This window comes from Stegostoma tigrinum, chromosome 11 (assembly GCF_030684315.1).
Source record: "Stegostoma tigrinum isolate sSteTig4 chromosome 11, sSteTig4.hap1, whole genome shotgun sequence".
Lineage (NCBI taxonomy): Eukaryota > Metazoa > Chordata > Chondrichthyes > Orectolobiformes > Stegostomatidae > Stegostoma > Stegostoma tigrinum.
Genome location: NC_081364.1, coordinates 23376028 through 23392480, shown reverse-complemented (window position 1 = coordinate 23392480; position 16453 = coordinate 23376028). Strand labels below are relative to the sequence as shown.

Genomic DNA, 16453 nt, shown 5'->3' with positions numbered 1-16453 from the left:
TTAGATGACATGTCCATCATGGGCCTCCTGCAGTGCCACGATGATGCCACCCGAAGGTTGCAATCCACTCCCCCTCCCATTCTTTAGATGACATGTCCATCATGGGCCTCCTGCAGTGCCACAATGATGCCACCCGAAGGTTGCAGGAACAGCAACTCATATTCCGCCTGGGAACCCTGCAGCCTAATGGTATCAATGTGGACTTCACCAGTTTCAAACTCTCCCCTTCCCCCACCGCATCCTTAAACCAGCCCAGTTCGTCCCCTCCCCCCACTGCACCACACAACCAGCCCAGCTCTTCCCCTCCACCCACTGCATCCCAAAACCAGTCCAACCTTTCTCTGCCTCCCTAACCTGTTCTTCCTCTCACCCATCCCTTCCTCCCACCCCAAGCCGCACCCCCATCTACCTACTAACCTCATCCCACCTCCTTGACCTGTCCGTCTTCCCTGGACTGACCTATCCCCTCCCTACCTTCCCACCTATACTCTCCTCTCCACCTATCTTCTTTTCTTTCCATCTTCGGTCTGCCTCCCCCTCTCTCCCTATTTATTCCAGAACCCTCACCCCATCCCCCTCTCTGATGAAGGGTCTAGGCCCGAAATGTCAGCTTTTGTGCTCCTGAGATGCTGCTTGGCCTGCTGTGTTCATCCAGCCTCACATTTTGGTGCAATTGAACTGTCAGCTTCTAGTTTATGAGCTTCACTCATCCCTTCACGTTTAAAGTACTCTTTCTGGCTCCTCACCTGGTTGTCAGAGAAACTCACTTCAACAAACGCCATCTTTCCAAACAGTTGGAATTTTTAACTCAAACAAATAACTCTATCAGTCAGACTTCAGAATTCGTGGGAAGCAGGTTTACTGTTTGTCTCAGAAAAGTACTTCAGACTGTAAGTAATAGGTACCTGGAAACATGTGGAAGTTGGTCACTGAGGTTAACAGAGCAGTGAGGTTACCAACTCCAATTTCAGGTCATTATGCTCCCCTTAGGCTGATTATCCCACCATATAAAATGGCGACCCAGCCAATGCTAACATTCCACTAACAGAGTCTTCCAGGGAAAGGTTGTGTTATTAGAGATGACATACTTCAAGTGTTTTGCTAAACCAAAATTCAATTTTTTGCTCTCGAGGGAGTGCAGCAAAGATTTACCAGGCTGATTCCGGGGATGGGGGGGGTCTGACATGTGAGGAGAGATGGACTAGGTTGGGATTGTTTTTGCTGGAGTTCAGGCAAATGAGGTGGAGTGGGGGCTCTCATAGAAACTTATAAAATTCTAACAGGACTGGACAGGGTAGATGCAGGGAGGATGTTCCTGATGGTGGGTGCGTCCAGAACCAGGGGGGCACAGTATGCGGATTCGGGGTAGACAATTTAAGATGGAGATGAGGAGACTTTTCTTCATCTAAAAAGAGTGGTGAATCTGCTGAATTCATTACCACAGGAAGTAGTCGATCCCAACACATTGAATGTATTCAAGCGGCGACTAGATATAGCACTTGGGGCAAATGGGTTCAAAGGTTATGGGAAGAATGCAGGATTGGGCTATTGAGTTGGCCAATCAGCCGTGGTCTTGAAGAATGGAGGAGCAGACTCTAAGGGCTGAACGGCCTCCTCCTGCTTCTAGCTTCTAGATTTCTACGTTGCTATGTTATTCCATTTAGATCAATGTCAAAATGCCATTTCTCAAACCTGGATTTGGCCAAGGAACTCCCAGAGAATGAAACAAATGTTTGACCTCAAAACCTCACCAAAAGCAAAGTAACTGGTCATTCAACTTGGAACAATTTTGAATGTCATGCTTGTTTAAACTGCAATAATGGATGTGTGATCCTTTTCATTCACAGTCAACATTTTGAGCTATTTTTACAAACTATACAAAGTTGCAGCTTTCACTGAGTGGTAGGTCTTTTGGTTTGTGGAAATAAAGGAAATAAATATATAGAGAAAACTGTGTGTTTTGTAGCTATGGTGTCTGGCATGTGCTAGATCTCACTTTAATTGGACAATACTATGCAGTATTAGTAAAATGCATTTTGGATGATTTTTCATGAAATGTTCTGCACAACTGTTTATCACACTGCACTCCAGTCACCCTGACTTGCCTTTCAGAAATCCAGCCAGATTTAGTGGCTATAATGAAGCAGGAAGCCAACAGTTGTGATGGAACAGGATATCCTTGAACTTCTGCATTCTTCTTTCTACAATTCTTTTGTTTTGCTCCGTCTACAGAAACTACTTGTGGGACACACATACACTCTCCCATCAAGTGCTGTTTCCAACATCAAAACATTTTCCTCTCTGCTTCTTTCTGGATTCTGACATCAAGTGGATAAGTCCTGCCATGATTAGTCTTTCTAAAATGCAGCAACTCACCTTTAATCAACATCCTGTGCATTGCAGTTCTATGAAATGTAATTAACAGCTCTTGCAATTCAGTGAAGAATTCATCAAGTCGCACAGTTGCAACTTGCAAATCAAGGTGCAGACAGAATAATTTATTGTAAGATAAATGACATATTGTTCAGGTTAAGAGAAGCTATTTTTACTGCAAGCACTTTTATGGTTTATCATCTGAATTTGTTTTGTATTTGTGGAGTCTATCCTCTAATTGCAAGTATCACTAATGTAAGCTAACACATTCATTGGACATATAATAGGTCATATTTAGAGAGTCTTTGATGGAGTAGATACTGAAAGTGCCCAGGGATTTGTCATGCTTCGTATCCATATGTGTGGACACAAATTCTCTCAAAGGCCAACCATTTCTTTGAAAATGCCATTTCACAGCATTCAAACAGTTGCAATCTTTCACTGAGTTACTTTAAACATTCACTTCAGAAAATGCAAATAACAAAGCTCAGCATTCTCATTCATCTATAGTAAACATAAAATAATAGATTTTATCTAAACAAATTGGTGCTGGGCACATATTCTGTATCAAAATGTGTTCATTCTATTTATAGAACACTGAAGGGCACTGTCTGAAATGTAAAATGAACTTGCCTACCTAACAATAACTGCACTTCAAAATGTTATTAATCATTTAAAACTCTTGTGATCTTTCACCCTGATACACATTAAAATAAGTTCAGATGCTATTACTCCAGGTAGCTCTGGGCCTCTGCAGTCCTCTCCTGATATTTCTCCTTCTGTCCTCCATTCTAGCGCTCTCTCACCAGTGAGCTTATCCCATTCATTTTTTTTGGGCCTTCTTGTTGGCTGTTCCAAGAGGGCCTGCTGCAGTTCCAGCAACAGACTCCATTCCCTGTGGCGCTGTATGTCCTGACACACAAGCAACCTCTGATTGGTGGGCAGTTCTTGGAAGGTATAGAAACACCAAAAGCAGACAATGAACTGTCTGCCATCTAATCCCACCAGGGCCACTGGCTTTCTGACAAGTGGGAGGGCCACCACTGTAGCTATTAATGTCAGCCCTATCTGTTTAAATGGTGCACTTAATGATACCTCTAGCTGTGTTTTGCGCCCAATAAACTATTTTGTGATGCATAACGGATTGCTTGCAACTGAAGAAACAGGCAGCGTATATTTTCTGATTCTGTTTTTTCTAATCTATGATATACTGAAAAGAAGGTTTAATAGAGAGTTAATGCAGTTTCTGACCACGATGTTACTCAGACAATTAACATCTTAACCAAATTAAACCTAGCTATGCATCTGTGTGATAACTCCAGCACAATGCTAAAGAGAGAGTTAAAATGCAGATCTGTGATCCTGGTTTCATGTTTCCAATCTTGACTGTGCTGTCAAGGCTTGGTACTAAAGAGAGGCTGGGAACTGCAGCAAACACGATAACAATATTAGAAGGTTAGTCAGCCAGGCTTTCCCTGCACAACAACATGCAGTCGAGAGAGGCCAACTTTGTTCTCTCCTAAAGTTGCCTCCAGATTTAAAGCTGCTGTATAGGATTTTCAAACTGGCAGCAAATGATTTTCATACAAACAGTGAAGCCAGAAACATGATTCACAAGAAACAGGATCCCACAGACCCTTCGGCGTCTGTGTAAGAATTTGACCTTAGGTCCGATGGTTCAACTCCTGTTCAATGATGTCTTTTTCCAGGCTACACACAGTTACCTGCTGTCAGTGTATCATTGATTCTTTTAGTTTAATTCATCTACTAGATTTGAATCGATTCTAACTATTAACAGAATAAAATCTTTACGCTGTGAAATATCATTGGAATATTTTAATCACTTTCAAAATTTTAGAAGAAACCCGATGACAGAAAAGTTTTCCTTTCTAATTTGACAGCGAATGCATATTGGTAAACAATGTATCCACTTTCTGAGAACTGTCATGAAAATAGTCTGTGATAGCAAGAACTGCAGATGATGGAGTCAGAGATAATGCAGTGTGGAGTTGGAGAAACACAGCAGGCCTGGCAGCATCAGAGAAGCAGGAAAGTTGATGTTTCAGGTGGGGTAAATAGTCTGTTGGGATTGGGAATGGTGGTGGTGTGTTACAGATCTCTCTGGAAGTATGTTGTAATCTGGAGCTATGGACAATGATAATAGAGGCTCCAAATTTCTTTCCAACACATGGCTGATCAAAAATCTCTTCTGCTGTTATCTCCTGCCAGTGGCAAATGCTCAAAGAATTTACAAATTGATAATCAACCTGTTTGAACATGTCATGATTGTAGCTTTCCTTGCCCAAGAAGTCCTCGAGGGGTCCTAAACCCAGAGCATCCAATTCAGAGTGAGGGGCACTACTCACTTCACCAAAAGACTTCCTCATTGGAAACAGTCAACATCTTCAAATTTATAGAAATTATTTTGACTCATAGATGTTTACAGCATAGGAGGACGTTATTTGGCCAATCACCTCTGTACCAGTCACCAAAGATCTGACTACACTAATCCCATCTTCCAGTTTACGGTACATAGCCCTGAAGGCTATGGCAATGTAACTGAATATATGAATACTGCTTAAATATTTCAAGAGTTTTTGGCTCAAACACTCTTGCAGCCAGTAAGTTGCAGAATTCCACCACCTTCTGGGTGAAACATTTCTCCGCAATGCTCTATTTAGCCTATTGCTTCTTGCCTCCAATCTATAGTCCTTGCTGTTGACACCTCCACTAATGAAATTAGCCTTCCTATCCACTCTATCTCTTCCATCTCAATTTTATACACCTCGATCAGGTCCCATTTCAATTTTCACTTCTCCAGGACGAAACAGCTCCAGCCTATATAACCTTTTCACACAATCCAAACCTTCTAGCACAGCTAGCATCCTGGTAAGTATCCACTGCATCCTCTCAAATTCAATCAAATCCTTCTGATTATGTGGTGACCTGCAAGGAGTACTCCACTTGTGGCATAACCAATAGTTTACAGAGTTCCAGCACAACCTCCCTGCTCTATTCTGTGTCTTTGCTAATAAAGGAAGTATCCAACATGCTTTCTGATTGCCTTACCGAACCTCAGTGATTTGTGAATATGCAAGTTCTCACTGATCTTCAATACTTTTCAGGCATCTACCACTTATAAAGCAACCCCTTGCCTTGTTAGCTTCTCCTAAGTGCATTTACCTCACATTTTTCTGGATTCAATTCTATTTACTTGTGCTTTGTCCACCTCAATGGTCTGTTGATATTCTCCTTCAGTTTATAGCTATTTTCCTTATGATATACCATCATATCAATTTTCATACCATCAATGAACCTCTTCATCACATCTCCTACATTTAAGTGCAAATCATAGACAAGGTCTTTTCCCTGGGTTCGGGTGTCCAAACCTAGCAGGCATAGGTTTAAGGTGAGAGGGAAAATATTTAAAAAGGGACCTAAGGTGCAACTTTTTCATGTAGACAGTGGTGCATGTTTGGAATGAGCTGCCAGAGGAAATGGCGGAGGCTGGCTCAATTCCAGCATTTAAAAGGCATCTGGATGGGTATATGAAGAGGCAGAATTTGGGCAATATGCTGCATTGAAAACACCACAAAGAGCAAGGGCCCCAGCATCAAGCCCTGCGGGACCCCACTAGAATCAAACTTCCTTTACACAAACATTCCTCATCCATCACTGTCTGCTTCCTGTCTCTCAGCTAATTTTGGATCCAATGTGTTCTTGACCAAGCTGTTATGAAGAAACTTAACAAAAGCCTCATTGAAGTCCATTTAGATGACATCAAATGCATTACTCTCTTCAAACCTAAAAACAAAGAAGAGTTACCAGACACTAACTCTGATTTCTCTCCACAGATGCTGGCAGACCTGCTGAATTTCTCCAGCAATTTCTGTCATTAACATGGTTATTTCCATAAAAGGTTTGATCAAATTTGTCAAAGGCAAACTACAGTTCAGAAATTGATACTGACTATCCCTGATTAATGCGTAACATGCAAGCATAAGTTATTCTGTTCTTAGGATTCTTCCAATAACTTGTCCACAATCAAAGTTAGACAGACTGTCCTGTAATTTCCCAATCAATTCCTTCCTCCTTTTTAAAATAATCAGATAGCACCAGTAGGCATTCCTATGGCACCTCGGCCGTGGCCAGACAAAATTTGAAAATTACAGCTAGGACCACTGATGTCTCCTCCCTTGCCTCCCTCAACGGCCTGGGATAAATTCCGTCCAGGCCTGTGAATTTATCCTTTTCTAAGGCTGCTAAACCTTCTGGTAACTCGTTTTTCTTCACATTAATTTCTTCTAATATTTCACAGTCCTCCACCCTGATGTGTATACCTGCATCATCATTTTCCATTGTGAAGATCATTATGCCCACTTCTTGTGGGTCCACACACAGATTACCTAAATTTTCCCTGCTTTTCCCCTCATTTTCCCCTTGCTCTTTATATACCATATTTACAAAACCCCCTTAGGTTTTTATTTACTCTAGCTGCCAATACTTTCTCCTGCATTCTCTTAGATTTCCTAATTTCCTGCATTTTTCACACTCCTCTAGGACTGCGTTATATTCAGTATGCCTCAATGCCAGACATTAAATTCTCTTTTTCACTTAATCCTAACATTTACATTCCTTGATATCCAGGGCTCTTGGTCTTTGTCCCACCCTTCGTTCGTATGGAAACAAAATTACAAACTGTGCAGAAGGCCGCAGGTATTGTACTCTCTAAATCTCAGCCCAACATACTTACCATGATAAATCACTATGCATAGTGGTTTGTTTTTATTATGAAATCAGTAAACTTTACTTACAGTGAACAAGTGCCTGGACATGAATAATACAGCGTCTCCTCATCACACCATTCATGCATCGACTGAAGATGCGGATTGAGATATAATATCTGTACTCTGTGTTCCTACCTGAGGATCCGACAGACGTGAGATGTCTGGGTAAAGGTAAAACTTTATTCCCTCTCCAGCTCCAGGTAGAGTCACTCCTCGAATCAATAAAACCAGCAGCATCAGATAGGGGAATGTTGCTGTTACATACACCACCTGAGAATGAAAGGAAGCACACCATCAACTTGGCCTTTGTACTGATTTCCAACGAAAGAATAATAAACAGTGGTGACTGTTAAACACTATGCAATTAATACAAAAATCCCACCTTTTACTGTCAGAGTCACAACGCGGAAACAGATCTTTCAGTCCAACTTGTCCGTGCTGACCAGAAATACCAAATAAATCTAGTCCCATTTGCCAGCATATTGCCCTTATCCCTCCAAACCCTGCCTCTTCATATACCCATCCAGATGTCTTTTAAATGCTGGAATTGAACCAGCCTCCACCACTTACTCTGGCAGCTCATTCCAAACAAGCACCACCGTCTACATGAAAAAGTTGCACCTTAGGTCCCTTTTAAATATTTTCCCTCTCACCTTAAATCTACGCCTGCTAGGTTTGGACACCCAAACCCAGGGAAAAGGCCTTGTCAGTTCACCCTATCCATGTCTCTCATCATTTTATAAACCTCTGTAAGGTCAGCCCTCAGTCTCTGATGCTCCAGGGAAAACAGCCACAGCGTATTCAAACTCTATCTATAGCTCAAACCCTCCAACCCTGGCAACATCCTTGTAAATCTTTTCTGAACCTTTTCAAGTTTCACAATGTCCTTCCTATAGCAGGGGGACCAGAATTGCACAGAGTATTCCAAAAGTAGCCTAATCAATGTCCTGTACAGCTGCAACATGACTTCTCAACTCCTATACTCAATGCACTGAACAGTAAAGACAAGCATACCAAATGCCTTCTTCACTATCCTATCTACCTGCTATTCCACTTTCAAGGGGCTATGAACCCTCGCTCCAAGGTCTTATTGTTCAGCAACACTCTCCAGGATCTCATCATCAAGTGTATAAGTCCTGCCATGATTAGTCTTTCTAAAATGCAGCAACTCACCTTTATCTAAATTAAACTCCATCTGTCACTCCTCAGCCCAATGGCCCATCTGATCAAGATCCTGATGTATTCAGAGGTAAGCTTCTTCGTTGTTCACTACACCTCCAATTTGGTGTAATCACAAAATTACTAACCATACCATCTATGTTCACATCCAAATCATTTGCATAAATGACAAAAAGCAGTGAACTTAACATTCCCTGATTATTGCATTAACAATTGATAAACAGAATAATAAAATGCATGATCCTGCCATTTGCCTTATGTAATGTAACCAGATGTGCATGGAAATGAACAGACAAACAACAATTCTAAATTAAAACCAAAAGAACTGCTGATGCTGTAAATCAGGAACAAAAACAAAGTTTCGGGAAAAGCTCAGCAGGTCTGGCAGCATCTGTGAAGGAGAAAACAGTTAACGTTTCCAGTCCAGAGAGCTGTTCTGAGGAAGGGTCACCTGACCTGTAACGTTAACTCTTTTTTTTCTCCTTCACAGATGCTGCCAGACCTGCTGAGCTTTGTTTTTGTTCAACAATTCTAAATTGATTGTGCAATTTTTTTTAAAAGTAGGTTTCCTCTTTCAGCTAAATATGAGAGTCAGTGCATTGTCCATACTTGAGGGATTACTTATAAAATCACGTTCTGAAAAATCGTATTTTCAAAGCCACCATTTGAGCAATGGTTTTCACTAATTTTTTGTTCAATGAGTTATCAGAAAAAGGGAACTATTACCCCTAACGACTGAATCGAGAGAATCCTCCTTCTCAGATGGTTGTTAGAGTTTGGAATGCTTTGTCATAGAAAGGAGAGACCATTGCACTATAATTAAAGGCTAGTCAAGTAAATACGTGAAGTTGCAAAACAGACATGGAGAGCACAGGGTAAGGGGTATTACTTTTAGATTGCTCTCAGAAAGAGCTGGCATAGATGCTATGAGCCAAATGGCCATGCAATGGTTCTGAATAGGTAATAATATCAAATACAAGGACATGCGCTGCTGTACATTTATTAGTCATAGAGTCATACAGCATGGAAAGAAGCCCTTTGGTTCAACTAGTCCAAACCAACCATGTTCCCAAACTAAACCAGTCCCACTTGCCTGCAATTGGCCCATATCTCTCCAAATCTTTCCTATTCACGTACTTAGCCAAATGTCTTACAAGCATTGTAACTGCACCTGCATCCACCACTTCCTCTGGCAGTTCATTCCACACATGGACCACTCTGTGTGCAAAACGGTTGCCCCTCATGTTCTTCTAAATCTTTCACCACTCACCTTAAAAATATGTCCCCTAGTTTTTAATTCCTCCATCTTAGAGAAAAGACCTTTGCTATTTGACTTACCTACAACCCTCATGATTTTATAAACCTCTTTAAGGTCACCCCTTTTCCTCCTATGCTCCAGTGAAAACGGTCCCAGCTTATCTAGCCTATTTTTATAACTCAAACCCTCCATTCCTGGCAACACTCTAGTTTCTAGTTTTCTATACCCACTCCAGTTGAATAATATCCTTCCGTTAACAGGCAACCAGAAGTTTAAACAATATTTCAGAAGATGCCTCACCAACATCCTGGATAACCTCAACATGCTATCTAAACTCCTATACTCAAAAGGTCTAAGCAATGAAAGTATGCATGCGAAACACCTTCTAAACCATCCTTTGTAACTGTGATTCAAATTTCAAAGAATTATGTACCTGAACCCTTACGTCTCTCTGTTCTACCACATTATTAAAATCACCTCCAAGAAATTTCTGTCCTTTTCATAAAAACACTCAGATTTGAGAAAACAGTTTGATTAACTCAAAAATTGAAAATTTTTATGGTCTTGTGGGAAGGAATTTCTTACAAATACTAATTAATGTATTGGAATGTTAAAACCACATAGGGTGGCTTGACTCAGAAGACAGCAATATGTTGACATTAATATCCAAAAGACTACATACTATGGGGTTGATTTTAACTGCCTTTGCTTGGCATTAATAGAGTATTAATGACATCAAAATAGTAGGGGAGCCTTGTATCCTGTTAACACTAGCAATTCATCTGGTTTTATACTGAAAGGAAATAACGCTGCATGGTTTTCAAATGACCCACCTAGTTTGACCATTTTTAATATGGAAATTTGTCCCTTTTTTAAAACATTTCTGGTCGGAACTGCTGACCAAATTTCACGGGCAATGGAACCAAAGGAAGCCATGAAAGAAAAACATCAACGTGCACTCTACAAAAAGAATCTAGGGCATTGTTGCCTCCGGCCCTCTATGCTTCGTGTTTGGGCTCACCTTCCAGCCCCTCATCAAATTACCCTGCTGGCATGTGCCAATTTAAAACCCATCAAATTTAAACAACACTGCAGCTGGCACCTGTCAATCTTTGCCAACCAATTATCCTTAAATGAAATTTGGTCCCGATCAATTGGATTTTATAAGATCAGGGGCTATCACTGGGGACTGCTGTTTTATTGAAATTAAAAGAATTACAAGCAGAGTGGTTTAATAATTTCCAGCCATTATAGTTTGAACATTGTGGACAGAATAGCCCCAATGTCCCAGTATAAAGCTCACCAGGCAAAACCTCTTCATTATCACTCACTCACAAAAGATACCTTGGAAAGCTAAACATTGTGAAAACTAGCAAGTAATGGCAATGCCTAACCCAAATATGAATTTGTACTCAACTATATCACCCTGGTGGTGCCAGTGTAGAGACTGGAAAGATCACAATACTACAAAGTGTGATAGCATCAGTATCAGAAGTAATGCATTAACCAAGCAATATATCAAACTAAAGATGAAACTGCATTTGGGTGTTCATTTTTTCTATTCAGAAAACTAAACATTGTTTGTGTTAAAGGGAGGAAAGACTTTTGGCACCCAATGTCAGCAGAGGTCAATTCCCAGTCATATGTAGTAAAGTTCAGTTTCACACAGAGTGCTTTATGAGATGAACTTTTCTGGGTGTGTCACAATCCAATAGTGGATGATCTCCACTTGGGACCATGGACACAGCTGTGGTGTTTGTTCTTTCCATAGGTAATCAATATACCACCTCCAGGAGCCTTGTTTGATTAGGGAGAATGACTGGGGACCCAGCAACAAGCAGTCCAATCACTGCATAGGATAACTAGTGTGGTATTACTGCTTCTGCTGCTGCTGGCACCTCGAGATATCTGCCACCTCCTGCAGTATGTGGTGTGCATTAAGGAGTGTTTTAAGTGTTGCTGTCACTGTTCCAACTTTGCCTGTCTGGTATCTAGGGTCCACCCCATAATCAATGGTAGAGGTTACACCATCTCAGAGCCTATACAGAAGAAGCACTTGTTTTTGTAAACAAGCGAGTTTATTGAACGATAGCAGTCATACAATTGCATTACTAGTCAGGCATAACTACTAGGTTTGAAAGGATGCGTAAACAACATATTCACTCTCCATAGGATCTTGTGCAGGACTCAACTGTCTCCATCCAAAGACTGTATGGCTTGAGATTGGATAGAGCTCAACGTAACGTGAACATGAACTCCTTCAGAACCATTGCCAAATACAACAGCTCGCCCCAGCAGGAGAAGTGAGCACTGCAGAGGCAGGAAGATTATTGTTATACATCCTCCACAAGGAGACATTCTTAGATGTCTCTGTAAATTTGAGAATAAACAGGTCTACTAGCCGCCAGGCCATGTGCTATGGACGGAGAATTTCATTTCTGACAGCTCCTTTGTTGCGGTGTTGCCCACAACTGCCTTCTAATTGATTGCCCACTGCCTGTGTACTGACCCCACCTTTAATGAAAATGTGAATGCCTCAGGGAACCAATCCAATATGATAACAGAATATTTGCTGTTGAAGTCACCAATGTAGATGGTTAGGTGTGCTGCTGGCACTACTACAATATTGGGCTGTTGCAATTTGCAATCTTATCTTTTTTGATGGAAGCAGAGTAGGTAAGTCATCCGATTTTAGATCTTGTGTGATTTTGGACAGGCTTTCCTTGATGTAGCAGTAGGGTAGACCATTCATCTTGTTGTCTGTCCTTGGAATGATTTGTAGTGGGAAATGTGGCTTGATGGTTGGAGTAGTCTATGAGATGGATTTCTTGCAGATATCTATTTCCATCAATGAGTTCTATAATGAGTAGCTCACATTTGACCAGAATATGCATCTGATGCTGAGATGGTATATTCTTGGTGATGGCCCCATTTCTTTCACTGGCAGAATCCATTTCCTACGTGGGGTTTTCCCTCTGCAGTTCGAGCCTGGGTGACTTAGGTTTTAGTTGTCTTCTTGGCAGTATTAGTTCACAGTTTCTCAGGTTGGAAAATTTACTTTACATGGGAGTCATGTGAAGTTTGCTGTCTCCCTCCTGAAAAATATCACATCAAAGTGAAGGAAGTGGCTAGCAAAGCTATTTACCAAAATTCATAGCATTCCAAACATCTGGCACCAAAACAAGATGGTAGCCATTGCCAAACCAGGGCGGTAGCTTAAAGACCTGCACAACTTCTGTCCCTTGCTCTCAATAACACATAAAGACCTGGAGCTCCTCCTGCTGAACAGGTCAAGTCCAAATTTGGAAAAGCAATGACCCAAATAGGCAGATTTTTAGAAAAGCTCACCAGGTCTGGCAGCAATTGTGTAGAAAAAAATCAGAGTTAACGTTTTGGGTCCAGCGACCCTTCCTCTGAATCCGGACCTGAAACGTTAACTCTGATTTTTTTTCTTCACAGGTGCTGCCAGACCTGTTGAGCCTTTCCAGCAACTTATGTTTTTGTTCCTGATTTACAGCATCTGCAGACCTCTCAGTTTTTATTGAGGCAAACTTTTGCATTGACCCCAATGGTTCTGTGACTTACTCTGCATATTGAGGCTGGTTTCCAGAAAGGACTGAAGCCAAGAACCACATGTGTTGACTTATCCTGAGCCTACTATGTTGTGTGACACACAGGCATTCTGCTGAAATTCTTCATAATTAACATTCATGATTATCTGTTGTAAGAGAATCCTGTAGCTCCATCAACAACTGGTAGGAGATGATATCAGCCATTCAAGCAAAACTAATGCCCCCCCACTCACAAACCCCCTCCCCCACACTCCTCCCAACCACCACGGGAATCAGTTCTCACAGTGGCTAACTACAACATATTTACCAGTGACTGCTCCTTCCAGAACATGACTGTTCACAGGCATTGACACCTTGGCCCTTGGTTTCTAGGCTAAAGAACTCCCAGGACATTGAGAAAACATTTGTTGAACATTTCTGAAAGCCTATTCCAGAAAGCCACCTGAGCTGAATTGTTGTGAACATCCAATAAATAATCATGATTTGTTGGAGGCCCCTAACTACCATGTTTGTGAGGAGGCTCCTGAACCAGGTTGAGCAGTGGTACTCTGTTGCTGGGGAGATGAGAAACAGAGACGTTGACAAAATATTTCCAGCCTTCCACCTAAACAATTCAAACAGCAGTGCAGAATCTCATGTCCAGATCTGTGGTCAACTATTCAATCCAGTGCCAAAATATTGACCATACAATGACCTGGAGAGGTAGGTCACCAGAGCTAAAATCTAAATGAGAGCGAACCTCATCTGGAAATTTTTGGGTATCATGTGGAACAGGAGAGCCAACAAACTGTTTCTCATCTCCCCAACAACAGAGTACCACTGCTCAACCTGGTTCGGGAGCATCAGCACAGACATGGTAGTTAGGGATGTCCAACAAATCATGAGGATTATTTCTTGGATGTTCACAACAATTCAGCTCATGTGGCTCATGGGGACCACTGGAGGAGGCCAAGATGGATCATCCACTCAGCATTTCTGGCTCAAGATTACTGCTAAAACTTCAGCCTTATCTTCCGCACTGATGTGCTGGGCTCTTCCATCGTTGATAATGGGGATATTTGTGAAGCCTCCTCCTCCAGTGAGCATATTTTGCACATTCTGATAAAAACCAGAATGACTGCAGATGCTGTAAATCAGAAACAAAAACAGAAATTGCTGGAAAAGCTCAGTAGGTCTGGCAGCATCTGTGGAGAGAAATCTCTCTCTATTGTTAACCTCAACTTCAAACTATATCTACTTTCCCAACCATTTGAATGGAAACAAAACACTCGACCTCCCTGTGCATTCCAGGAAATTGTTTTCTTTATACATGAATTGCCCATTGAACTCATCACAGAAAGGCAAGTTTAGTAATTAGCAATACCAGCACATTTCTGAAAAATTTGTAAATGCTAACAATGGTCAAAATGTTAATGATCATAATTTTGAAGCCACATTCCTTCAAGATGTGAATTGATTTAGGTAATAGGTAAAATGTCCAATGTTAATTTTTTGTTACAATTTTTCTAAGCTCTCTCTCTAATTCATAACAGTATAAAATCATAGGGACTATTTGACTTATCATGTCTATGCCATTCCTAATTTAATATAGTGTTTATTTTTCTCTTTCTGTATCTATTTTGACATAGAATTCATCTGCTTTAATTTCCAACCCCATCTCAGTCTTTCCTCCATTTAGTTCTCAATTCTTAGATCTCATTGGTTAAGGAGAAATACATTGTCCCATTGTTTGCCAAGTTCTCAGATGCTCTCATGTGCTTGCACTTTCAGTGATTTTGAGATCACAGATGATTTTCAAGCTTAAATAGGTAACAGCACATGTGCAGCAGCACAATCTGTAACCTCATGGCCTGGCATATCCCCCACTCAACTATTACCATCAACTCTGGTTTGATGGAGAGTGCAGGAGGGCATGACAGGAGCAGGACTAGACATACCTGAAGTTGAGGCGTCAACCTGGTGAAGCCAACAAACAGGTCTACTTGCACACCAAACAGCATAAGCAGCAAGTGATTGAGCTACAATCCTGTAGCCAACGGATCAGATCGAACCTCCACAGTCCTGCCACATCCAGTCGTGAATGGTGGTAGAAGATTAAACAACTCACTGGAGAAGGAGGCTTCACAAATATCCCCACTATCAACGATGGAAGAACCCAACACATCAGTGCGGAAGATAAGGCTGAAGTTTTAGCAGTAATCTTGAGCCAGAAATGCTGAGTGGATGATCCATCTTGGCCTCCTCCAGTGGTCCCCAGCATTACAGATATCTTCTTCAACGAATTTGATTCACTCCACATGATACCAAGAAATGGTTGAAAGCACTGGATAGGCTATAGACTCCGACAGCATTCTGGTAATAGTGCTGGAGACTTATGCTAAAGAACTTGCTTCTCCCCTAGCCAAGCTGTTCCAGTACAGTTACAAAACTTGCATCTACCCAATAATGTGGAAAATTGCCAATTTCATATTTTGTACATAAGGTGGACAAGCCCAACCTGGCCAATTACCACCCCATCAGTCTCCTCTTGATTATTAGTAAAGTGATGGGAGGTGTAGTCATCCGTGCGATCAAGCAGCGCCTGCTCAAAAGTAAACTGCTCAGTGACGCCCAGTTTGGGTTCCACCAGGGCCACTCAGCTCCTGACATCATTACAGCCTTGGTTCAAACATGGAAAAAGGAGCTGAATTCTACAGGTGAGGTAAGAGTGACAGGCCTTGACATCAGGACTACATTTGACAGAGTGCGGCATCAAGGACTCCTTGCAAAACTGTAATTAATGGGCATCAGAGGGAAAATTGTCTGGTGGTTGGAGTCATAGCTGACACATAGGAAGATGGGTGTGGTTGTTGGAGTTCAATCACCTAAGCTCCAGGGCATCTCTGCAGAAGTTCCTCAGGGTCATGTCTTAGGCCCTACCATCTTCAGCTGCTTCATCAACGACCTTCCCTCCATCATAAGGTCAAAAGTAGGGGTGTTCGCTGATGATTGCACAATATTCAGCACCATTCATGACTCCTCAGACACTGAAGCAGTCCATGTACAAATGCAACAAGATCTGAACTAAATCCAGGCTTAGGCTGACAAGTGGCAAGTGACTCAAATGCCAGTCTATGACCATCACTTATAAAGAGACAATCTATCCATCGCCCCTTGACATTCAATGGTGTTACCATCATTGAATTACGCACTACTAACATCCTGGGAGTTATCAATGATCAGAAGCTCAATTGAACTCACCAAGTTAGCACAGTGGCTACAAGAGCAGGCTAAAAGCTAGGAAT

General features: G+C 41.6%; 1 protein-coding gene across 2 annotated transcripts in view; it reads right to left on the bottom strand.

Annotated features, from left to right (window-relative positions):
• The window catches only part of slc6a11b (solute carrier family 6 member 11b), a 162204-nt gene that overhangs the window by 95674 nt on the left and 50077 nt on the right, over positions 1–16453 (bottom strand). For both annotated transcript variants that reach the window (XM_059649832.1, XM_048547413.2), the window contains one exon: positions 7296–7430. In XM_059649832.1, coding sequence (XP_059505815.1) covers positions 7296–7430 — 135 coding nt within the window. The remainder of the gene's footprint in view (positions 1–7295; positions 7431–16453) is intronic.